The following is a 24,766-nucleotide window of genomic DNA, read 5'->3' as shown; positions in this document are numbered from 1 at the left end:
TTCAAGTTTGTATTAAATGACTACTAAGCAAAATCTTAATGATATTCGAAATTATTCAATTTCTTTTCTAAACTTTCAAATAACATTAAAATATCTTTTCTTCTTTTCTTTCCTATTGTAACTTAAAGTTTTCTCTTCTTTTACTTTTCATCTTAATCTCCCAAATTAACCATTTAGTTATTAGTATTTTGTCAGCTCGATGTAATTAAAATATTCAAAATATTAATTATTTTGAGACTTTTAATTCATTTCACTCGCCAAACGAAATGTCTTATTAGAAGGAAACAATTAAAATTTAATCCTATATTCATATGTTCATAAATTTATTTTATTATATGTGGTTAGTTGAATTCCATTTCTTATTGGGTTAATACCACTTTGTCCCTCCAAATTTTGGACGATTACTCACTTCAGTCCCTAAATTTTAAAATGGGACACTTAAGTCCCTAAACTTATAAATACCTCCCATTTAAGGAAAATTGTTAAAAAATCCCGAATGCCATTGATGGTCGAAGTGTCTCATTTTATAAGGGTTTAGGGATTTAAGTGTCCCATTTTATAAGTTTAGGGATTTAAGTGGGAGATATTTATAAGTTTAGGGATTTAAGTATTTCATTTTGAAGTTTAGGGACTGAAGTGAGTAATCGTCCAAAGTTTGGAGGGACAAAGTGGAATTAACCCTTTCTTATTCAAATGGAACCCCAATCACCTGTTAAGGGTGGGTTCTTGGAGCCTAACCCTCGAAACAGGATGGCCTTGCAATTTCCTTAAAATCAAAGGACATAGTACACAGTAGTTTCTCCGAGATAATAAGTACCTTAAAGGCAAATGTTTGACAAAAAAAGGAAAATATCAAAAGAAAAGAAAGAAAGACGGCAACCCAGCAAGGAGCTATAGTGGCAGAGACGGCTAAGCGTGTGAATCTTGGTGCAGGATGCAGGGAATAGAGGGACAGAATTCTGCAACAACAACGGCGGCAGCCGCTGGAGGAGGAGGTCTCTATACGCTGCCACCGGCCAGATTTTCAAGCGAAGATATACTATTTTGCATAGATGTGGACCCTGAATGCTTGGTGGAAATGAAGGTGACCGGCCCCAATGGCAGACCTTTTACCAGATTGGACACCATCAAGCAAGGCATTCTTCTCTTCATCCACTCTAAGCTTGCCATCAACCCTGATCATCGTTTTGCCTTCACAGTTCTTGGAAAATCCGTTTCTTGGGTATCCCCCACTACCTTTACTTCTTGCATTAATATTTCTTTTATTTTCTAAAATTACTTTACTTTTTTGGTTTTATTTTGTGGGTTGATACCGAATTATGAAGAAGTTGAGCTATTATGTTAAATGTTCTGACTTGGGTTCAAAAGCTTTGGTGATGAATTTGGAATCTTGGAGTAAAATGAAATGGTTTTGTTTCATTCTAGTGCAGTGAATGTGTAATATGTTTGTTAGATATGATTTTTCAATGTGACATAATTTTTTTTTGTCTAATTGTCGTTCTATTGCAGTTTATAGTGTCATGGTAATTCTATTATAATGTATGTGAACATGGGCCTGTGGAGATTGGAATTGGTTAAAGGAAAGGCACGGAAAAATTCTTTGGAAAAGCAACTTCAATGTGACGGAAGTTCTGAAATGCTTGATGTTATCTCAGGACACTTTTTAGTCTTTTTGCCTTTAATTCAAACGATGCATTAGGACAAATTAACTTTTCACTGATCTCATTTGTCAGGATAGGAAACACGGGTACAATTAGTACTTTTTAGTCTGAATATTTGACAATGTGGAAGATTTGTGATATACTCAAAGCAGGGTAATAAAAAGAATTGGGAAAAGACTTCTTTGAGTTGAGTAAAGGAGAGTATCCTCCCAAGAGGATCTTAAATTTGTGTTTAGTGAATGAATAAAGATCTGTTTATGCTTTAGGGAGTCCGTTTTGTCTAGATCCCTAATAAGCATTAAAATGACTTCTAAGGAGGGGTCCCTAAAGGGCATCAAATCATGTCATGCTTAGTTCAACATTTACCGTTAAACTGATAAAACATGCGTGCATTCGAGGAACTTGTTCATTTGTTTGCACTTTATGTTTCCTGCTCTTTTAGTTTGTTTTAAAGGGTCAAGGGAGATCATATACACAACCTCCTGATCTTTCCTTTCTTTTCCATTTGATTTTTGAAAGCTTCGAAAAGAGTTCAGCGGAGAGGTAGACGCTGCGCTTTCTGCATTTCGGGGGCTTTCTGCTGATTCATCATCTTCTGGTCAAGCTGATCTGACGCAACTGTTTAGGATAGCTGCTCATGAAGCAAAGAAATCTCGGGCACAAAATCGAATCCTGAGAGTGGTGAGTACAAATGGTTTCACATAAGTGCACATTTTATGTGTTCAAAGTTGATGATTACTTTTTTGCATCTGTTGTATTGCTAATATCTGCTATGTTCTCTGTGCAGTCCTTATCCACATCTTGTAGTGTTAATTCAAAAATGGTCTTCCTTCTAGCTGAACACTGTCTTTGGTTGTCCTATTTATTCTTTTCTCTTCCGATCCAGTGCTCAAGCTATTTGCAACTTTAGTATGATGAAGTTGTCTCTGCTCAATGTTTAGTCATATGTTCTCCCCCACCTCATACTTCTGTCTACCCAAACTTTAGCCTGGTTAGGGGTGATGCTGCGATTCACAATTCAATATTCTTTCTCTCTGTGTGTTGGTGGCCCACATATTGTCAAGAATTTTGATGTGATACTCTATTAGATCATGCATTCTTTCTACAATTTAGTAATTCACATAATTATTGACTTTTCACAGATTTTGTTGGGGAATTTTGTTCATAAAATATGCCTAAGTTTCAGCCTTTTGAACTACATCTGCAACATTTTGTTTAGGGAGGGTTTGGAAGAGCTGGATTTGTTCTTTTGTTTACTTCAAGCTGAAATGTCACGGATCTATTAAGTATCTGGATGTTTGTATTTTCCTTTTTACCAATATATACAATCAACGACTAGATCCGTATGGTGTAAGTCATGGGACTAAATAAGCTGTGGGTCAAGCACAGTGTGATAAAAGAGGTTATCTGTTTTGGTAGCATTCATATTTATAGAAGAAGTATTCTTCAGCAACTGTTAGACCGTCTATTATATAAAAGATCCTTATGCAGCTAAAAAACGACATGCTCATGAATAACTGTAGCCAAAACCAAAATGTTGAGATGGCTTTGTGATAAAGCAAAACTAAGAAAATGTACTAGAATGAAGAATGACCATTCTCATAATATGTTTAACAAGTCACCATACAAGAAAATCTGAGCAAAAGACTACGTTGTTGGCAAGGATCAACTGATTTACCAGATAGGATATATTATGATGGTGTTGAAGCTGAGGCTAGATAAGAAGATTAAAAAAAAAAATAGACACTTACTAGGAGCTGTAGTAGCATGTCATCCATTGGGATATCAGGCATTAGATAGAGCATAGGATTTGTTCAAGTAGATAAAGTTGATTCATTCTTTGAGTAGCTACATTTTCTCATTATGGATCTATGATGCCATGCATTTATATAGTCAAGATGAATATAGTTTTACAAGGAAATATCCTTGTTAATGATTTTTGTTCTCATGTGAAAGAAACAGTAATTTGCTCCATTGTAGGTTAATAATTGGAAAAATATAATATTCGATTAGAGATTCCCACCAACTCCTATTCCTTTTGCTCATCAACTGAAGGTGTCCTCGCTTGTACCCTAGTGCAGTGGTACCAGAGTTGGCTAGCTTCATTGAAATGGCGTACTTAATGACCAGACTTCAGTTAGAGCCAGATCCAGGACACCCTTTTCTACTTTAGGCTTCATACTGAAGATTTGCTTGAACACAATTAAGCTTCTCCTGGAGAAACTGATGATCCACTATCCAAGTTAAATTGTTATCTGTTGACACCTTTGACTTTGAATGATAAAGTTTCTGTGATCTTTGAATCACTCAAAAAGACATGATTAACTTCTTTTTTTTCCTGTGGAAGCTGGTGAAGGTTTGGTTTGCTTCAGAAAGCATTTCAAATGATTTTGCTGAAATTTAAAACCTTTGTCTGTGTAGTCCTCAGATCTGAATTTCAAGAACCTTTGGTTCCCCTGCTTCTCGTAAACAATTTGAGGCTATTTTTTCAACTTAATTTAGGGCCATGCTGCCATGATTTTCCTTGACTATGTTGATTGTCCTATTCTTTGAACTGGCTCGATTCTCACAAGATCTTATCATGGTGCTTTCTACAAATTGTAGATTCTAATGTACTGTAGATCTTCGGTACCACCACAACATCAGTGGCTAGCCACTCAGAAAGTCTTCACCTTGGATGTGATCTACCTGCATGACAAGCCTGGACCTGATAATTGTCCTCAGAAGGTGTATGATTCTCTTGTTGAAGCCCTTGAGCTTGTCACTGAATATGAGGGGTACATTTATGAGAGTGGCCAGGGGCTAACTCGCATCCTGTTGCGCCACATGTGTATACTGTTATCTCACCCTCAGCAGCGGTGTGTGCAAGATGATGTTGATGTGCCTAAGTCTCTCACAAAGAAGTCACCTACGACTGAGTCGGCGTCTGTTGATGAAAGTGCTCCTGTGTCCAGTCAATAACAGAAAAAGATAAAAAAAAAATGCGAAATATGTGCCATGGGTGCCATACCTGCTTTTAGGCATCCTTGAATTGGCTTAGCATGATCTGTAATTCTATGTATTCTCTAACCATTTGTTCATTGAACTTTTTTTTTCCCCGTCTGTGGTATAATACACACGCTTGTAATGCAAAGCATGTAAAGTTTCCGATCATTTTCCATATTTCAAATTCTAGACTTGATCTGTTATTATGGCAATGAAGTTATTGTAGTTTGGATTACCATATCTATGAGGGACGAGCTTGTTAATAAGTATGCATTGTGGCCCTTTTCCTGTATACATTTGTTGCTTTTTTGTGAGCGAAAGTGGTCTTGATCATCCCATCTGACTATTCCGATACAATTCCAAGGGAACCATTCTGCACAAATAATTGCAGTTTGATCATTCCATGTGACAAGTATAACTGGAAGAACCAAATTATTCCGATACAATAATTTCTTTTTTGCCTCTCCTTTCCCTCCTATTCCTTCAAAACAAACAATAATTCAGAAAATGAGACAGAGAACTAGAACTATCTCATCCAAAACATTCTTATTGTTTTTGGCTAATTTTGTGCCTGGGTTTGGAACACAGCTGGCCATCCATAAATTATTCTTCGCATCAGATGGTAATATCAACGTTCACTGGCAAGCGTCGCCCACATGCCTTGAGTCGTTTATGTTGGAGAGTTCTTTTTTCCTGAGACATTGATCTTGTTCTATGGGTCAGATTCATTGCCTAAGAGTAGAAAATTCTACAATCAATAATTCGGAACTACTAATTCAAACTTCAATTCGACTAGCTATTTCATACTCCCTCGATCAGGAATTATCTTTTTTTTTTTTTTTTTTTTTTTTTTTGGTTTAGTTTGAGAACTTCCAACTCTATCCGTTTCCCAATTTTCTGATTAAGAGCTTTAGAATTCTTGGATGGTTGCAGATACTCTGGATTAGGTTGGTATACATTGAAGAATGCGCCTTGTGACCTCAACTGAATTGGGTATCAATATTTTAGCACCATTGTCCTTTCTTGTCAAGTTAAGGTTTTCTGTTTGTTTGAGGAATCAATTGACTTTTAAGGCTGATTGCTTTTTTATTATATGTTAGAGTTCGTCCTAATCTTACTTAAACTTTGACAAAAGCAAAAGACTCTCCCTCAAGCCACAACCATCCACTGGCCAGCCAGCCAGCCAGATGAAGCCTGCAATGATCTAAACAAGCAACTACTGAAAATTGTTTGAAGATTATATAGTTTAAGGTTTTGATCAAGATTTTGTACATTCACATTTCCTGCTGGAGTGTTTTGAGACACTTGGGAGATCAAGACTTGCTGGTCACGTGTCCTACGAGAATCTAAAAGAGAACAGCTTGGCATGTATATACATGTTTCATAAGAAACTGACCATTCTTGTATTTTTCGAACGAGAGATTTACCAAAAATGAGAGTCAAACTTGCGTTTGTCTGCAGGGGGAGGAGGTTTGAATCCAAGATCTCACATTTTTTCAGAAAAAGAAAGAAAGAACTTGCGTGTAAAAGACTGAGTCTTCTATATCTTGTTTTGTAAAGGAATTTGTCAAATTTATACAATGGCTTGGAAATCTTACAAAGCCGTACATGGAGTTCAAGACCAAAACACTGTTTAGATTGCTGTTCTTGACACCACACAATAAGTAGATGGAGTTTGGAAACTCTAAAGCGTGGCAGTTATTGATCTGCATCATGTAGGGTCTTTGAGATTCAAGAAAGTCGTTTCCTTCCACATCTGCTTTCTGCCAGATCATTTGGCACCTTCAACGATGTGAAACCCACGTATTAAAAAGTCCAAATCAAGGGACCGTTGATTTAACAGCTATCTTGTCATTAACTTAATCATTCATATAATCATGGTGATTGATGTCATGTAGTGAAGAGTCTAGTGTCTCCCAAATGGTTGACCCACTGATTCGACTCTCTCCTTGCACTTCTTCAACCTACTAAAGTAAAGGGGGTTCTTACCCTCTTGGCTTTGCCATCTAATTGAATCTTTCACCCTGTAAAGTGCATCAAGTTGGCCAAGGTCAACCATCTAATAGGACTGTATAACAAAGTGCTAATTAGATCAGCCACGGCTTTAAAATGACAAAAACCTACCCAAGTTGAGTTGTCATTCACTCATTCCATCCCAACAAAGGAAAAGAAAATGCGTACTAAATTTCTGTTTGCGAGAAAAGGAAACATATATAGTAGCAACCGGATGAGGATGAAAATAATAGAATCTCTTACGAGCATTTTCTATATGATTATTATATAGATTTTTCTAACGAGCGCCCGTACAAACCCTTGTTATATTTGTCGGGAACTATTCTAAATACGGAACTTAATTAGAAGTTGAATGTTTTCTTTTTTTCAAGAAAATTATAAAGAACTAACGTTGGTCGAGATATAATTCACACCTATCATTTAAGACTTTTCACTCTAATTGCCGTTCCCATTCATTAGACTATTCCCAACAAGTTAAGCTATTCACATATCCTTACAGGAAGAAAGAGATTTCCTTTTGAAAATTTATTAGTTGGTTATACTTGCAATCAATAGATGGTGATAACTGTTTTGTCAAATGAAGCAAATTTACTAGTAAGTGGAGGACTTTCTTGGTTGCTTATCAACAATAGGACCTCTGATCCAGCACCTTTTTTATTGGAAAGAAGTAGAGGAAAAACCAGCCAATGACTTAATTATAATATTTGAGCGGCTTAATCCTACGCGGGTACACCTCAGAGGCCCCATCAATTGAATCTTGGGGTAGTCTTGATAACACTCAAAACAGAATAAAAAAAAAAAAAAAAACCATGGATAATTGAACCTTAGTGCGTTTCCAAGCGTGCTAGGAGCCACCCTTAGTCTCACAAGTAATATAGATTAAGCGAATGTAGACTTCAAAGGTTCCCAAACCGCATATATAAACAGACTATATTACCAGTTCCTGGATTCCAAAAGGCATATGCACCATAAGAAATACAACAGCAGTTGACTTGACTCGACATGGGTTCCTGCATCTCCACAGCATCTTCAGAGATTCTGAATGCTGAAAGTGCTCAAGAAAATGTGGTCTACCATGAAGATACTAATTATTCAGATGAATCCCAGGTGAGAGTTGGCTCCATTCATTCTCATCAAGGAAGCAAAGGTCTAAACCAAGATGCTGCAATTCTCTATCAGGTAAGAATCAAGATGGTCATTATTGTTACTGTATGCTCTGCATGTGTTTTTTCGTTAGGTAATGGTACCAAGGAACGGGACCTATTTTGACAGGGCTATGGAATGGAAGATGGAGCTTTCTGTGGAGTCTTTGATGGACATGGGTATTATGGTCACAAGGTCAGCAAGATGGTGAGGAACCGGTTGCCATCGTTGCTTCTGAACCAGATGAATGCAATGGCAAAGGTCATCAGTCCTCCAAAATATAATGAGAAAGTGAACGGTGAAGTACAATTCAGCAAAAGGTTTAATAAATGGAAAGACGCTTTTGTGAGTGCCTTCAAGGTGATGGACAAGGAAATCAAGCTTCTTGAGAACGTGGATTGCTCTTGCAGTGGAACTACTGCTGTTGTTGTTGTAAGGCAGGTATGAGGCTAAAAAAGCATGAAGGAACAGAACATCGAATATGTAATTTGTGTTTGCAAGTCTCTGGAGTTTTGACTTGGTAAAGATTTTTACAGGGCGATTATCTTATTGTTGGGAATCTTGGTGATTCAAGAGCAATTGTGGGAACAAAATCAGAGAATGGAATTGTTCCAGTTCAATTAACTACAGATCTCAAGCCTGGTTTGCCTGGTAAGACCTTTTTTTATGTCCTCATGGACATAATCACAGCTTGAGCATGCACTATTCACGCTGATCAAGAGGTCATTTTACCTTAAACTATTCACAGAAGTGTGTGCTTTAATTTCATCTTGATGCAGGGGAGGCAGATCGAATAAGGAAGTGCAATGGTCGAGTGCTTGCATTGAAGGAAGAACCACATGTTCAGCGAGTGTGGCTACCACTGGATGATTCTCCCGGCCTAGCCATGTCACGAGCTTTTGGAGACTTCTCGCTTAAAAACCATGGCATCATTGCCATCCCTGAGGTCTCTTATCACCAGTTGTCTCAGAAAGATCAGTTTCTTGTTCTGGCGACAGATGGGGTATGGCCGTAGGCAAAAAAATTGCTATGTATCTGCTTCAATCATAAGACGATTTGGATTTTAATCTGTCATTGCATATTTTGGTTTCAGGTTTGGGATGTACTTTCCAATGATCAAGTAACATCCTTAGTTTCTTCAGCGGGTAGTGAAGAAGCAGCAGCAAGAGCAGTGGTCGATGCATCAATAGCAGCGTGGAAACAAAAGTTTCCTAATTCAAAGAGAGATGACTGCACTGTCCTCTGCCTCTTCTTGCAAAAGAGTCAACCATGTACTCTAACCTAAATCCTCGGGCTGCAGACCTGCAAATGCTCAGCCAGAGACCGTGTCTCAGGCTCTGAGACCAATGTGCTAGATGAAGGCAGTATAGGCGTTGTACGAAACTTTCCATGTTACTGTTATTCTTGGATTGAAGAGTGAATGGCCAAGTGTTCCGCATATGATCAAGTGGAATGTAAAAGCAACTGCCTGTACATTCGGCTTCAGCACACGAGTCCAAGAATTGCAGTTTCAGAGAACAAGAACAGGAGGAGGAGCACTTGTGCCAGAAGAAGTGTTTTGATAACACAAAACTTGGACCGTGAGATGGTTCAACAAATCTTACCCTGTTTTGCAGTAATGCATAATATACTCTTGCTTATTAATCCATCTAGCAAACTCCTAATTGAACACGATACAAATGCAAGTCACATCCTGATCCGCAAGGTAGATCAATTATCACCCTGATGGCGATGGATCTTTCCACCACGTACACAGATGATTCCTGAATTTATTTTTAGCGTCTCAATTTTTCTTTTCATTTTTTTTTGGTTATCAACAACCGCCCCATCCCCCTCGTATTATTTTTTCATTTTCTTTCCAACTCCATTCGTCTCCTTCGCTCCTCCAGTCTTTAGAACCAAAAATAGAGAGGGGTTATAATGATTATTGATGAGAGCAGAAGAGCTTCAGAAGCAGAGGACTAGTTCAGTATGGTGGGAGGAACTTTATTGGGCTTCCAAGGCATGCGTGAAAATGTCGTCAGACAATCACGAATAACAAAATAAAAGAAAGAGCATTCATTCAACAAAAATTCAGATTATACGTTCGGAAAGCTAACCCTTCAAGACATCCTGTGAGCTTTTAACTTCAAATTTACTTTCCGAATTATATACAGAATTCTCTCGCCTACTTCAAAAACGTGTAGTTTCTCGTCCCAAGATTTACTGCAAGGCGTCGCAAAAGGCCACGGTAAAAAAAACACAGAAAATGGAAAAATTCTCTCATATAGTAGAATGAGATCGTTGATGCATTTACGACATGCAATTTAAGCTACAGATGCTCCTCCATCTCCAGGATTCTCTCCGTCAAGCAAATCATCATATGCAACTGGTATCCTAACACGCTCATGCACAGACACTCGATTCCGCTCGCTAGTATTTTGTCTGAGCTGGCTCTCCTGATGAGATGCCTCTTGAAGGCCATCCACAACTTCTCCAGTAGTTTGGGAAGAGTTTTCTTTGTTGTGAATGGTATCTAGGTTGACATTTTGTGGCTTAAATTGCTTCTGCATAATTTTCATATAACTAGTATCAGGAATAAATGAAAGTGAAAAGCAATTGTTTATCTGAAATACTTGAGTTCAACATATAACTTCTCTATTACAAAAAAACTTCATCCAGCAACACTGTCAAGGCATTTAAGGAAACCAAAGAATAAGCCTTATGAAAGGCAATGGACTCAAACAACAAGCAACTGCATAAGATTTACGTACTATGTTTCCAATTGAACCTTTAACCTACAATAGCAAATTCGTTGGGTGATGCATCCTACCCGAAAAAAGGTGGGCACTAACAGGACCATGGCATCTTGGTAAATTGGCTTTATAAATAGATTTAGTGCACACCACAAATGAGATTATCCAGCTTAGATGATGCTTAGCTCCATACCTAGTGGGAGAAGCATAAAACTAATTCCATAAAATGGACTAAAGGTGGACACGACCTTACACTTAAGCTAGAAATCAATTTTCACTCTCCCCCTTGTTGCTCTTAGTGTTCCACATTTCTAGTTCAAAAACCCGAGTGAGCAAGCTACCATATTGATCATCTTATCCTACTAAGGAACCAGCTGCAGTTACCCATGAAACATGAAAACTAATAGCCAAAAAAGTGCATCATGCATGAATAAGTATGCTTTATGTACTAAACTTTTACAATCTTATATTTAACCAGGAAAAACAGAAAAAGCAGTATGTGAAGCACGCATAAGAAATTTCTTAGCTCAAATACAAAGACAAAATGATAGTATACCTCAAATTCCTTTCCTCTTCTCATAATCTCTTTGTAAGCATTTGGATCACGGACTTTAAGGACACTCCACAATATGCCACCACCTGTTCGGAAACGTCTACCATCTGCAGTTTTCTGACCTCCACAGGCCTGAATTGCTTCCACCTACAATGTAATGCGTAAATTAGTATTGAAGTTAATAAAGCAAGAAGACATTGAAGGCAAAACAATCTTAACCATAAATATGCATGCTCAGATCCAAGAAATTCTACAAATAGAAATTCAATCATAAAATTTTATCATGATATTCAGAATCACGTTTTAACATCAATAATAAATAACAACTAACAAGCTCAACACTTAATGCAAAATAAAACTCCTTCCATAACTCCAACTTATAAAACTGGAGAAGCGAAAATGTTGACATCAATATATTAACTGGTCATCAGAGTGAAGAATAACACAAGAACTTTGTTTAGCTCACTTCTTTATCAATTATTTTTCTGTCCATATAATTGTTCCATCACAAAATACCACAACTCCTTCCCACTGCAAATATGATGTCAGTGCTTTTCATTGCAATCAAAACTATTGTCCACCTAGGAAGCTGAAATTATACTCTCATTCACTCTGATGTGAACAACAATAAAACTAAATCGACAAATATTTCAAGACTCAATATTTCAGTAGAGGAAAAGGAGAATTTGACTTTATTCACTAAAAAATTTTAGTCTCTTCCCTTGCCCCCTGCGCTTTAGTCTGCTTCTTTCTTTCTATCTAATTGTCTGAGACGGGTGTTACGATAAGTGTTGTATACAAGTGGATATTTCTGTATCATACCATTTTAGTCTGCCTAAGCCAATATGAAAGGTCAATGGTTTGTTAACTGGTATTTTGGGAGGAAAACATCTAGTCACCGTATTATGAGTGACCAATTAGTATTTATAGGAGTACAAACCTAATAAACTATTTACAAGAATACCCTTACTAATTTATTATCTACAAGAATACTTATATTCTCTTAACACTCCCCCTCAAGTTGGAGCATATATATCATAAGCACCCAACTTGTTACAAATGTATTTCACCCTAGAACCCCATAAACTCTTGGTAAACACATCAGCCAATTGATCTACAGACGGTACATGAGATGTCTTGATGACCCTGTCAAGCAATTTCTCTCGAATGAAATGACAATCAACTTCAATATGTTTTGTCCTTTCATGGAATACTGGATTAGACGCAATATGAACAGCCGCCTGATTATCACACACTAAATTCATAGGCTGTTTATGCTCAAACCCAAGTTCCAGTAACATGCTCTTCAACCAAACCAACTCACACACAGTGTGAGCCATAGCGCGGTATTCAGATTCTGCACTTGATCTGGATACAACTGTTTGCTTCTTACTCTTCCACGACACTAAATTACCACCAACAAACACACAATATCCTGTAGTCGATCTTCGATCTGAGGCAGAACCAGCCCAATCTGCATCACTATATCCTTCAATATCAGTGTGTCCATGATTTTGATACAGCAACCCTTTTCCAGGAGCACTCTTAAGATACCTGAGAATCCGTATAACAGCATCCCAATGACTAGTACGAGGGGTATCAAGAAATTGACTCACAACACTCACTGCAAACGAAATGTCAGGTCTCGTTACAGTGAGATAATTTAATTTACCCACAAGTCTTCGATATTGCTTAGGATCATCAAGTAATGCACCTTGATCTCTTGCTAATTTCACATTGGGATCCATAGGGGTATCTACAGGTCGGCAACCTAACATCCCAACTTCACTCAACATATCGAGTACATATTTTCTTTGACATAAATAAATTCCATATTTAGACCGAGCTACCTCAATACCCAGAAAATACTGTAGATGACCTAAATCCTTTGTCTGAAAGTTTGCCTGCAAATTGGATTTAAGTTTCTGGATCCCCACAACATCATCACCTGTAATCACAATGTCATCAACATAAACAACTAATAAAATTTTACCAGCATTAGAATGCCGATAAAATACAGAGTGATCTACTCCACATCTTGTCAGACCGAACTCCATGACAACACTACTAAACCGGCCAAACCAAGCCCTCGGAGACTGTTTCAATCCATATAAGGATTTTTTCAAACGACAAACCAACCGCGGATTCTCCCCCTGAACAACAAATCCAGGAGGTTGTTCCATATATACCTCTTCTTCCAAATCTCCATGCAGAAATGCATTTTTCACATCCAACTGATGCAATGACCAATTATAAGTTGCTGCCAAAGAGATAAGAAGACGAACAGAGGTAATCTTTGCAACAGGAGAAAATGTTTCTAAGTAATCTACTCCATACACCTGAGTAAATCCTCTAGCTACCAGCCGAGCCTTCAATCGATCAATAGAACCATTAGGTTGCACTTTTATAGTGTACACCCATTTACAACCAACAACAGGCTTACCTGAAGGACGAGGAACAAGATCCCAAGTACCATTTTGTTCCAAAGCAGGCATCTCTTCTTGCATAGCTAATCTCCAACCAGGATGATTAAGAGCATAGGTAATAGACTTAGGAATGGAGATAGAATCAAGGGAAGCAACAAAAGAAGAATATGACATAGAGAAACGAGAATAAGAAACAAAATTAGAAATAGGATGAGAAGTACAATGTCTCTTACCTTTGCGTAAAGCAATAGGAAGATCTAACTCACAGGAGGGCGTCATACCTGAATTTGAAGATTGAGAGTTAATTGGTGAAGTGCGTGGCATATCAGGAACTTTCTCAACTATGGAACGACGAGAGTAAACTTGAAGATGAGGACGAGATAATCGAGCTATGGAATCTGGTGGACTAGATGACTCAGGTAATAAAGGGGAAGGGACTGGTAAAACAGGAGAGGAAAAAGAGGGACACTGGTCTAACTCACAAGGCATACTTTGTTTGATAAAATATGGAGTGGATTCAAAGAAAGTAACATCAGCACAAGTAAAAAATCGATTTAAAACTGGACTGTAACATCTATACCCTTTTTGCGCTCTTGCGTATCCTAAGAAAATACACTTAATGGCACGAGAATCCAATTTATCCACCCCGGGAGTAAGCTGATGAACAAAGCACACACATCCAAAAATACGAGGAGGTAATTTAAACACAGGTTCATGAGGAAAAAGAATGGAGTGAGGTAATTGACCTCCAAGAATATTAGATGGCATGCGATTAATTAAATAACATGCAGTTAGAACTGCATCACTCCAAAATTGTTTGGGCACATTCATGTGCAACAATACTGTTCGAGCAATTTCGATTAAATGTCCAATTTTTCTTTCAGCAACTCCATTCTGTTGTGGAGTGTGAGGACAAGAGGACTGATGAATAATACCAGACTTACTCATAAAGGTATTAAAAGGAGTGGAAAAATATTCTTTCGCATTATCACTGCGAAGTATACGTACCGGCACACCAAATTGATTCTTTATTTCTGCAACAAATGCACAAAAAATGGAATATAGTTCTGAACGATCTTTCATTAAATAAAACCATGTAACTCTTGAAAAATCATCAACAAAGATTACAAAATATTTAAAACCTAACTTTGAAGTGACTCGACTAGGACCCCAAACATCAGAATGAACTAACAAAAATGGTTCAGAAACCCGTTTATTGACTCTAGGAGCAAAAGAAACACGATGATGCTTTCCTAACTGACAAGACTCACATTCTAACGAAGATAATTGACTTAAAGTAGGAACCAACTTTTTCAAATTTTGTAAAGACGGATGACCTAAACGACAGTGAATTTCAAGAGGAGAAACAGTAGCAGGACATGCTATCGGACCATTGAAGTTGAGAAAGTAAAGACCATTATGCTCATACCCTCCACCAATCGTCCTCTTTGTCTTCAAATCCTGAATGACAACAGAATCAGGAGAAAAAGTAACTGTACACTGTAGAAATTTAGTGAGCTTACTAACAGACATTAGATTAAAGGGCAAATTGGGTACGTAAAGAACAGAAGACAGCGGAAGTGATGGATTAATTTCTACAGTGCCTAGTCCTTTAACTTTAGTGGTAGATCCATCAGCTAAAGTAACATGAGGATATGGAGTAGACTCTTGAAAATTAGAAAAAATTTTAGAGGTACCTGACATATGATCAGTAGCCCCGGAGTCAATAATCCATGAGTCATTACCTTTTTGTGCTAAAGAAGCAGAGGGAAGAGATGCGTGATTTGTAGTTTGGTACTGTAGGAATTTAACATAATCCTCCTCAGATATAGTAACAGTCTTCTGGGACCCATGTGCTGAAAAACTCGATTCAATGTGGTCATTAGTAACCGCATTAACAAACCTTTCAACCATGGCGAATGGCACATCAAACCAAAGAAAAGGTCAAAACTCGAGATGACAGTGACGTGTGAACAGTATGCCGTGAACAGTGCGGCGCCGTGAACAGTACGGCGTGAACAGTGCCGCGATGAACAGTGCGCTGAACAGTACTTTTGACTAAATGTTTAACCCTAACCCTAGGACTTTTGCTCTGATACCATGTTAACTGGTATTTTGGGAGGAAAACATCTAGTCACCGTATTATGAGTGACCAATTAGTATTTATAGGAGTACAAACCTAATAAACTATTTACAAGAATACCCTTACTAATTTATTATCTACAAGAATACTTATATTCTCTTAACAGTTCAGTCTGAAGCTATTTCAGATAAGAAGGGCCACAACACTGTCACCAGTGACAATGCTTCTTCAAGATGCATCTGCAAAAGGATAGGAAACTATAGGCATCAGAAACTCAATAAAGGCAGAAGATCTTGATACAAATTGAGCAACCTTTTGGACCATAATCTCTCACTTTGGTTGTAACAATTAGTGATTTATTTCTCAATTTACCAGAAAAAAGTTCTATGAATGATCTCTAATATTCCCAATTACAACCTGTGTAAGATAATTTTAACATATTGTCATTACATAACTACCATAATTGCGCCTAGATAGAATCCCAGAAGGTTTATCAGAAGCTGCTGTCTCTAGTAATGCTTATAGGAGTAGATTTGGGAGCGTCTTGGAAGTTGCAAACAGTATGAAGAGAGATGGGGAGATGTTCCCTTTTACTCAATATAATATTAGAATGTTAAAGATGCATCAGTTTCATGACAGGCCTACGGGAAATTTACCGAGGGAGGGAAGAACTAACAATATAAATATAAGCAATTTAATAAATTAAAGTCAAACAACAAAGAACCACAAGGAGCACAAGCACAATGTGTTTATGAAGGTCCATGGAAAAATTCTGCAAGAAACAGAAGCGCAAACCAAATTTCACGCCATACAACTATACAAGCCATGAAATAATATATGTGATTTCCAAGATAGCAAGTATAATCTTGCTGATGCCCAGAAGCCAAAATTATGTACCCTCAATTCAAATGTAGCCATTCTCGACTAGAACAAAAAACTTGTATAATATTTTTGAAAATACCAGGAAACAAAGACCAATGGCAGTGACCTCCTTATCTACCATACAAGATCATTGTTATCCCCATCTTTCAAAACTTAATGTTGGTTGGTGATTGCATGAATAAAGAAAAATAATCCTCCATTTGTGTATAAAATGAGACAATCAAATTAATTCCCAACAACTAATTTGAGAGTACTTCAGAAAAAATTGATATAAAAAAGAAGTCATTTTGATGCTGTTAACTACTTATTCATGAACACCATGCACTAGAGAAACAAAGGGCAAAGTTGCAGTATGTACAATGCCTTCATTTGAAATAAAGTTTAAAATCCCATACAAGAAAAGGCTAGACGTTTGAAATAAATACCACCCAACAAAGAAGGAAAACAAGAATTTTACCTCTGTTACAAGATCACCCAAAGCAGAGACACCAAGGCAACCCACAGCAGCCCAAACCAAATAAGACTTCCTCTCTTTCAAGCGCCTACAGACATCCAGTACAAATCTGCATATGACAGCAAAGTAACTGGTTACCAATGACATAATCCTTGAAAGATACTAATATTAAGAGATCATTTCATTATTGAATAATAGAACAAAACATTCCAAGAGTTGAAGCTGTAGTAAAATCCTTGAAGCAGGAAAGCACCTGTTGATATTTGTCACATTAGGACCTGAATTGCCTCTCTTTCTCTTGCTCTTCTTCTTCTTCTTCTTATTCTTCTTTTCTCCTGGATTATTGGTGCAGCCTTCAGAATTTCCAACCTTAACTTCTATGCCAGCATTGCTCTCTCCATGTTCAGCCTCTGTACTAACCTCAACCAACTCTCCCTCTTCTACATCAAGCATCTCAACATCTTCGAGATTCTCATCTTCAAAAATGGTTTCAAGTACATTGTCTCCTCTCTCCATGCCACAAACTAATCTGCAATGTGTCCAAACAAAAAGTCACTTCCAGATTCAATCATAAGACAAGACATAAACTTCTGCAACCATCACAAACACGATTACTTAATAATACACAGTAATATTAATGCATAATATTTAATTCAAAACCCCAAAAATTTTTAAAATAAAAAAAAAATCAATCCTAGAAAAATTTTGATTAATCACTCCCAGCTCAAAGTTTTCTCTCCTTATTTTTTTTTTTAATTAGATACATACGGGAAAAAAGTAGCAAATTCGAGCTTGCCCCTTTGCAATCAAGGGCCATTAGCCCAATGGAGTCCTCAGGAAAAAGTTGCTGATTCCTCATCCTTCTCAGAATCAAGCTACAACCATTTATGCATATGTTCACATTCATGTAAAGGAGCTTTCTCCCATTCTCTTAAAGAAAAGAAGGAACAAGTCTAGATTGACTATTCCAACGCCTACCCACGCTATCAAGAAACAACACCGACCTTGTTCAAAATGCCAATCCTTTCTTTGTCTCCTCACAAATTCTACAAAGCTAGTGATTTTCCCAGGAATAAAAAAACAAAAAGACAAAAGGGTTCATTTATTAGCATCATCTTCCTTCAGACTTTTCAGCCCACTTAATTAAGTAAATAAGACGGTAAGGGGAAATGAACAATAATATCAAGAATCAAGTGTCCCAAAAAAAAAAAAAACTCAAAAGCAAGAAACCAAATCGACAAGTATAGAAAGATATATGCATACCGAAATTAATAAGATAAATTAAATAATCAAACGAGGCAAGGGAGAATCGGACCAACCTGATGAGGGGTTCTGAGGAACACTCGAAGGGACGCTTGTTTCGCTGCCCGTAGTTTGGAAGGTTTTGTGTTAAATGCAACCGATTTTGGGTGGAAAGAGGAAACCGCCAATTGCTGGGTTTTGGATATTTTGGGCTCAACAAAAGTTTCATACATAGGGGAAAACAAAATGTTATGACCCGAAATCCATGGGCTCCTTTAACCCCTACAATGGAAAGACTCAAGAATGGAAACACAAAAAGACTACTGGGCTTATCACTTGTGGCGCTAGTTTTGACACTTTTGTGTCATTAAATTCCGATTATTCCTGGGTTAATTCCATTTTGCACCCTTCAACCATATCCAAAATTTCATTTGGTCCCTAAACTTTAAAATGGTACACTTTAATCCTTAAATTGTAACATTTGTCTCACTTAAGTAAAATCATGAAGGAAGTGAGATAAATTTTATGCTTAAGCGGATATACAATAGGGACTAAATTGGAGTAAATTTTATACTTTAAGGACTACAATGGACAAGCACTATATTTTAAGGATTAAAGTACAATAAATTTTATAATATAGGGACGAAAGTGTCCTATTTTAAAGTTTAGAAACCAAATTGAGAATTCGAATATAGTTAAAGGATACAAAATGAAATTAATCCATTTTTGGTTAACGCAAATTGTCACTTCAAAGTTGAATACAATTCATAGATGATACCCAAGAATAAAAAATAGGACAATCTCATACTAAGCAACACACGATTTAAACAACAGAAATAAACTGATGCGTAACCCACCTCTTTAATCTTAGGAATTTTTATGTTTGTATTTGTTGTTTAACAATGTCGTAATCTAAATTCGCTTTTTATAAATGATGTGATTTAGACTGCTTAGGTCACCCCAACGCTCAAGTCACGAATCCCGGCAACGTCTTGAGCTTACTTGTTTTATAGTAGTGTAATTCGTGCAAATGCAGGTGGTTAGTTTAGTAGAAAGAGCTGTACCCAAGATCATCACCCAAGGAACATTAGTCAAGTTAGTGTGAGTTTCTTGGTGTGGCTCTCAAATTTTTCCCTTTTTTCTTTCTTTCTCTTTTAGTAATAATTCATTTATTGAGTTGTATCATAAGGTCATCTAATTAATGGGTCCTAATTCGAATTCTATAGTCATGCTAACGAATTGCAGTTTAAATTTGAAATTTCTACTCGCCACCTTTAAAACCAACAATTGAATTACTTATCTTGTGATTGTTTTAAAATTTGAAAGTGCCAATTACTTATTTCTTTTTGTCATACTTTTTCTTTGATTATTTTTTTATCCAATTTAATTCGATATAAAACACTCGACAATGTCCAAATTATTTGATTTTGTCTAAATAACCTAATTGTAGTTGTACACATGCTATTTGTATTGTTCAAGTGAAATTAAATAGATACATATATAGATTTAAAGAAAAGTATTCATACACATGACCAATGAGGGATGAAAAAGGTTATTTTGTAAAATGTGAAGGATGAAAAACTTCATTTTGTGAAATATGAGGGACAATTCAATTCATTTTATGAAATGTGAAAGACAAAAAAATTCATATTGAGAAATATGAGAGATTATGGATTGAATTGTGTAAAATTAATTTGACAATTTTAGTTTTAAAAAAGGATCACGTGCAAGGCACGTGATAGATTCCTATCAAAAATTAGTCGGAAACCTAAGTAGAGATCAAATTTGATCAATATGAATTTATAAGGGACGTGAAATTACACTTTTAAAAGTGAGAGATTAAAAAAATTATTTTATAAAATATAAGCGACGTTATAAACGATTTTCCCTTGTAGTTTATTGTGATCAAATACTTGTACTAGCATGACGTAACGTAAGAAACAAGATTCCACTCTTAATTAGCAACCGAAGGTGGACTTTGCGTATAAATGACAAGTTGACAACAAGAAAGTGGATGAAAACGTCATTAGCTGGGATTCATGCATCCTTATCATCACGCTAAGTATCTAGTACAATTTGTCATGTAAGAAAAAGCTTTCCACGATTTTGGGTCACAAATACAATGGCGACAAAAAGACTACGAAGTATAATAATAACATTTACGATAGGGTCTTAGCCAATTTAATTTCTTATTTATCACTGTCACTATTTTAATCCCTTAACTTCGCACAAAAGGGTAAATCTATGATCTTAAACAGAAAATTAAAAATTTCTAATGGAGTTAGTCACACGGAATGTATGCGCACCATTAAAAATGACCATTTTAGTCCATCATCTTCAAAACTGTGTCCAATTAATTGTATCTTTTTAGCAATTTAAACTTTATCCTCACAAAACAAAGTCAATCCAGGACTTCTGATGAGAAATTAAAAAACCCTAATGTAACCAGTTCCATGCACTATAAGTCTACCAATGAAATTCAAAAAAAAAAAAAAGAATGACAGAATTAAAAAATAAAGATACACACGTACCAATTAATAATTATGCGGTGACACATAAGGGACAAAATTAGACATGACTCTAACGATAATGGAGCAAAATGGTAATTTTTAATAGTGCACATGTTGTGCATACGACTAACTCCATTAGAAATTTTTAATTTTCCGTTAGAATGCCTAGATGGATTTGTTATAGTAAAGACAATGGATTAAAACGGTCGCAGTGATGGATTAGGAACTAAATTGATCAAAATTTCGAAGATAAGAGACTAAAATGGTCATTTTTTCTATTTACTATATCACCATATATTTAGAATTCAACAGTCGGACGCAATAAACAACTCTTCAAATACTACTTACAGTAAAAAAATTGGGTTTTCTGTTTATATCAAATAAAATGTCACCTCTTGCTCTTTGGAGAGAATTTTTTGATACAATAAAATGGCAGCTATTAAAGAAGAATCTCACCTACTAAACAGGCTCAACATATAAATTGTAAATTAACATTGGCTCAAAAACTCATCCCATATCTATGCATTAAGCACTATTTCTTCTCCTATTTGTGAATCACCATGTATATATAAGGTGGAAGAAAATGAAATTCAAGCATTTGCAGCATTTAGGACGAAAGCTGCTACCTCGCCATTCAATGCTTGACCATATGAAATTGCAATTGCTTGGACTCAGGCAACGTGTCTAGGAGTAATGGTTTCAGCTAGCTAGCTGATGGCTACTCGAGAAAATATCGACTCTGAATTATTGATATGACTACTAAAAAAAAAATCGGAACTTTGAATTATTGAGACGAGGAGTCTATGTCGCACCACAATACTTGGACTCAAAATTGGCATTCACAGCTCATAGGGATAAGATTGGCATTCATAGCTCATAGGGATAAGATTTAATCTGTGTCATCCTGGATTCCTTGAGAGTTATCCCGTGAGTGACCCAAGTCCCAACATCATTTGAGGTTTCTGGTTTTATGGTGTAATTCCTACATATGAAGCTACTTAGGATGCATTTGATAAAATTTAAAAATAAAATTTAAAAATTAAAATATGAATCTATTAAATTATTAAATATTTAATTTAATAAAATTTAGTCTTATTTGAATGTAAACACTTAATATAGTTTTTTCGTACAGTCCAATACATGAAATTAAGATAAAAATAAAAATATTTAATTTTTATTTATCAAACGCGTTCGTTTGAGGATATTAAAGTCTGAACTTATTAGCTTTAGCTTTTAAATTGGATTATAAAATAGAAAAAACAGCTGTTCCCAAGATTAAGGAACATTCAACATTCACCTCTAAGTTACTTTGAGTTCTATGATTCGGTTTTCAACTAATCTTTTTCTTTGTTTCTTTTACTAGATTTGAAATCACCCTTAAACTTAAAAAAAAAAAAAAGGTAGGAAAAGGTAACCAAATCAAAACAAAACGTCCTTCCCTCGCCAACTAAGGTTTATTTGAAATAATTACTGTAATATTTTTTATGATGTGATGTATGTGAGATAAAAACATAATTAAAAATATAAAAAAATAAATTAAAAAATATACTTATGATGCAAGCGAAATATTATTATTTGAAATATTTATACTATCCAAACACAGCCAGTAAAGGGGGAAGTACGATGGGAGACGGCAACTGGCAAATAAATGATGGACAAACAAACACAACTGTCTGATCCTTGATTGAGAAACATAACAGCTTTTCCTGCAGTGCCTTTGACGACGGCAGTCACCAATATTCTTGGGCCCTCTGGCCGCCGCCTTCAGATTTTCTAACGAACCCCCCCGTGACACCATTACTTCGTATCTTTCCTGGATCCCGTGGATCCCCAACAAATGAACAATTTGCATTTTGACTGCCACCAATAATAGAACGAAAAATAAAAACTATTGCTTTAGCCAAAGGTAAAGTAAAAATAATTTACACAGCAGCATGATGTGAAAAACAAGATTCATTCCACTTATAGGGACCAAAGTTGGACTTTGGGTACCAATACGGTGACAACGAGAAGCAGGATGAAAACGAGATTCAAGAATCTTTATCATCAGCCATCACCCTTCAATTACCATTTTTTTTTCGTGTAAGAAGCAACTTTCTAAATCCCTCCTACCCGCCCGCCCCGAGGTCGGCTCGCCTGGTGTTGGAGTTGCCTCATTAGATTTCGGCACCGTGTGGTCAGGATTCGACTTTTTCTACCATTTTGTGTATATTGGAGAGCGGATGCACAGGCGCAAAGAAATTAGGTCGAAACAGATACTTTTTGTGATGATTAAAAAAAAAAATTCCTCATACTCTAAACAAGAATTGGATTCAAAGAATATGAAGCACATATTCGCAATTTCACAGTTGGACGCGATAAGAAAAAAAGAAAAAACTCACCAAAGTAATATCTCCGGCAACAAAATGTAGATTGTTGGCGTTAGACAAAATAGCAACGGCAAGGGAGAAAAGATTTTGAGCCAAATAATTTGGCAAATATTAGGGGCAAAAATCTCTTCCTCCAAAGGCCTTGATCACATAAATCAGAACCCAATATTCACTCAAAAAATTTTGATTTGAACTCTTATGCGTGACAAATATCAAACTCATGAACACCTAACGCCACTAATGAAGCGAAAGAAAATGATGATTTTCCAACCATTCGTATTTATCAAGAAAGCTGCTGCATCACGATTCAGTGCTGGATGGATATCTGAAGCAGCTGCAATTGATTGAAAACTGAGGCGATGTGTTTCTTCCAATAATAATTGAAGCTTTTTCTGCAAGTTGATGGCTAGTTGGCTACGCAAGAAAATGCACAGGAACTTTGAATTATTGAGATGGGAAGTCTGTGGCGTAGCAGAATGGTTGTCTGAAAATGTTTCGAGCAAGAAATGGACCGGTCATAGTCCTGCTTACGTGTTTGTGAAAGGAAACGCATGTTCCACTCATGTGAATCGTCATCAATGACTTTATTGTCGTTCTCATTCACTTTCGTCCTCTGCCCACTGCCCACAGATACTGAAAGATTCCATTCAAGTATCCTTCACTCAATCAGGATGAGACTTCCAACTTGCTGATTTCAGCAATCTTATTGATTTTTTGTCCTTTGCTCAGAGATACTAGCAAAAGATTCCATTCAATTATTCTTCACTCGATCAAGATACAGGGTTTAGCCCCTCAGGTCGCCCAGTGGGGTTGTCTTTATTAGGTCCTGATACCGTGTGATCGCGGTTCGATTCCTTCTATCATTTTGTGTATTTTGGGGGCGGATGCACAGGCAGAGAGAGATTAGTCCGCAAGAAATATTTCTTGTGATGACAAAAAAATAAAAATAAAAACTCAAGATACAGGGTTTTATTGTTTGTTTTGAACAGAAGCAAGAGGTGATTCAAAGATGTCAATGTTGTGAACAGAGAACGAAATGACAATTTAATTATATATTTATTCTTGTTATTGGTTGCCTTTCTTTTTGTGAATGCATGGTTAAGTGCTGTCTAGATTAAGAACAGGATTAAACTTGAAGGAATTCTCATTTCTTTCTCTAGGGAAAAAACTTGCATTCTGTTTAGGTATATTTGGTTGTAGTTAGTAGATTGCGTATATAGGAAAAAAGATGCACAGATGTTTCTCTAGTGAAGAATAATCAATGGCGCATGCTTGAGAGTTTCTGAAACATCAAGGTTGCTTGGGTTATAATTTTTCAAAGAGTTTTTAAAAAAAAAAATTACTGTAACACTTATTAGGATGTGATGTATATGTACACTTTTAGGATGTAATATATATGTACTAAAAAAGATGACTAAAAAAATAAGTAAATGATATTTGTTAAAAACGTAAAATTTTTGTGTAAAAAAAAGGCAGATTCTAGTAGCATAACTTTGGGAGTTAGAATATATATTAAACTTTTTTTAATGTTATTTTATAGGAAAAATTATTTAAAACGTTTCTCACATTCCATCAAATATATTTTTTCATCCTTTACTTTTAAAATGTTAACTTGGTGCCTTTATAAATTCAAGTTAATAAAATTTGATCCGAACCTAAATTTTTGACCACTTTTTTGGCTTGAAAATTGAAATCACTATGTAACCCACA

At 36.2% G+C, this 24,766-nt stretch overlaps 3 protein-coding genes and 1 long non-coding RNA gene across 6 annotated transcripts; 2 read left to right on the top strand and 2 right to left on the bottom strand.

Annotated features, from left to right (window-relative positions):
- Nucleotides 1-831: 831 nt before the first annotated feature.
- Nucleotides 832-4,884, top strand: LOC113704938 (uncharacterized). The gene is made up of 3 exons (XM_072063742.1): nucleotides 832-1,222; nucleotides 2,181-2,342; nucleotides 4,266-4,884. Exons 1-3 carry the CDS (start codon nucleotides 935-937, stop codon nucleotides 4,620-4,622), a joined length of 807 nt encoding a protein of 268 aa, XP_071919843.1. The 5' UTR covers nucleotides 832-934; the 3' UTR covers nucleotides 4,623-4,884.
- A 2,598-nt stretch (nucleotides 4,885-7,482) lies between these two features.
- LOC113703874 (probable protein phosphatase 2C 72) lies at nucleotides 7,483-9,549 on the top strand. Its single transcript, XM_027225359.2, has 5 exons — nucleotides 7,483-7,838; nucleotides 7,932-8,243; nucleotides 8,339-8,453; nucleotides 8,582-8,805; nucleotides 8,896-9,549. The coding sequence occupies exons 1-5, from the start codon at nucleotides 7,662-7,664 to the stop codon at nucleotides 9,085-9,087; spliced, it is 1,020 nt and encodes a 339-aa protein (XP_027081160.2). The 5' UTR covers nucleotides 7,483-7,661; the 3' UTR covers nucleotides 9,088-9,549.
- Nucleotides 9,550-9,845: 296 nt separating this feature from the next.
- On the bottom strand, nucleotides 9,846-18,421 carry LOC113703733 (retrovirus-related Pol polyprotein from transposon TNT 1-94). Of its 3 annotated transcripts, XM_072062286.1 has the most exons (5): nucleotides 18,255-18,421; nucleotides 17,189-17,464; nucleotides 16,939-17,044; nucleotides 11,094-11,237; nucleotides 9,846-10,348 (listed from the first exon to the last, which is right to left on the bottom strand). In XM_072062286.1, the coding sequence occupies exons 1-5, from the start codon at nucleotides 18,404-18,406 to the stop codon at nucleotides 10,109-10,111; spliced, it is 918 nt and encodes a 305-aa protein (XP_071918387.1). In that variant the 5' UTR covers nucleotides 18,407-18,421; the 3' UTR covers nucleotides 9,846-10,108. The 3 variants fall into 3 exon arrangements, with proteins under 3 accessions (XP_071918387.1, XP_071918386.1, XP_071918385.1); XM_072062285.1 differs by lacking the exons at nucleotides 9,846-10,348; nucleotides 16,939-17,044; nucleotides 17,189-17,464; nucleotides 18,255-18,421 and adding exons at nucleotides 13,534-14,977; nucleotides 15,214-15,352 and having other exon boundaries at nucleotides 11,104-11,237; XM_072062284.1 differs by lacking the exons at nucleotides 9,846-10,348; nucleotides 16,939-17,044; nucleotides 17,189-17,464; nucleotides 18,255-18,421 and adding an exon at nucleotides 13,534-15,767 and having other exon boundaries at nucleotides 11,104-11,237.
- A 3,815-nt stretch (nucleotides 18,422-22,236) lies between these two features.
- LOC140013857 (uncharacterized) lies at nucleotides 22,237-24,365 on the bottom strand. The gene is made up of 2 exons (XR_011820687.1): nucleotides 23,069-24,365; nucleotides 22,237-22,544 (listed from the first exon to the last, which is right to left on the bottom strand). It is a non-coding gene; the product is annotated as an uncharacterized lncRNA (long non-coding RNA).
- Nucleotides 24,366-24,766: the final 401 nt, after the last annotated feature.

Source organism: Coffea arabica, chromosome 8c (assembly GCF_036785885.1).
Source record: "Coffea arabica cultivar ET-39 chromosome 8c, Coffea Arabica ET-39 HiFi, whole genome shotgun sequence".
Taxonomy (NCBI): Eukaryota; Viridiplantae; Streptophyta; class Magnoliopsida; order Gentianales; family Rubiaceae; genus Coffea; species Coffea arabica.
This window is presented reverse-complemented; position numbering and strand designations above follow the sequence as displayed.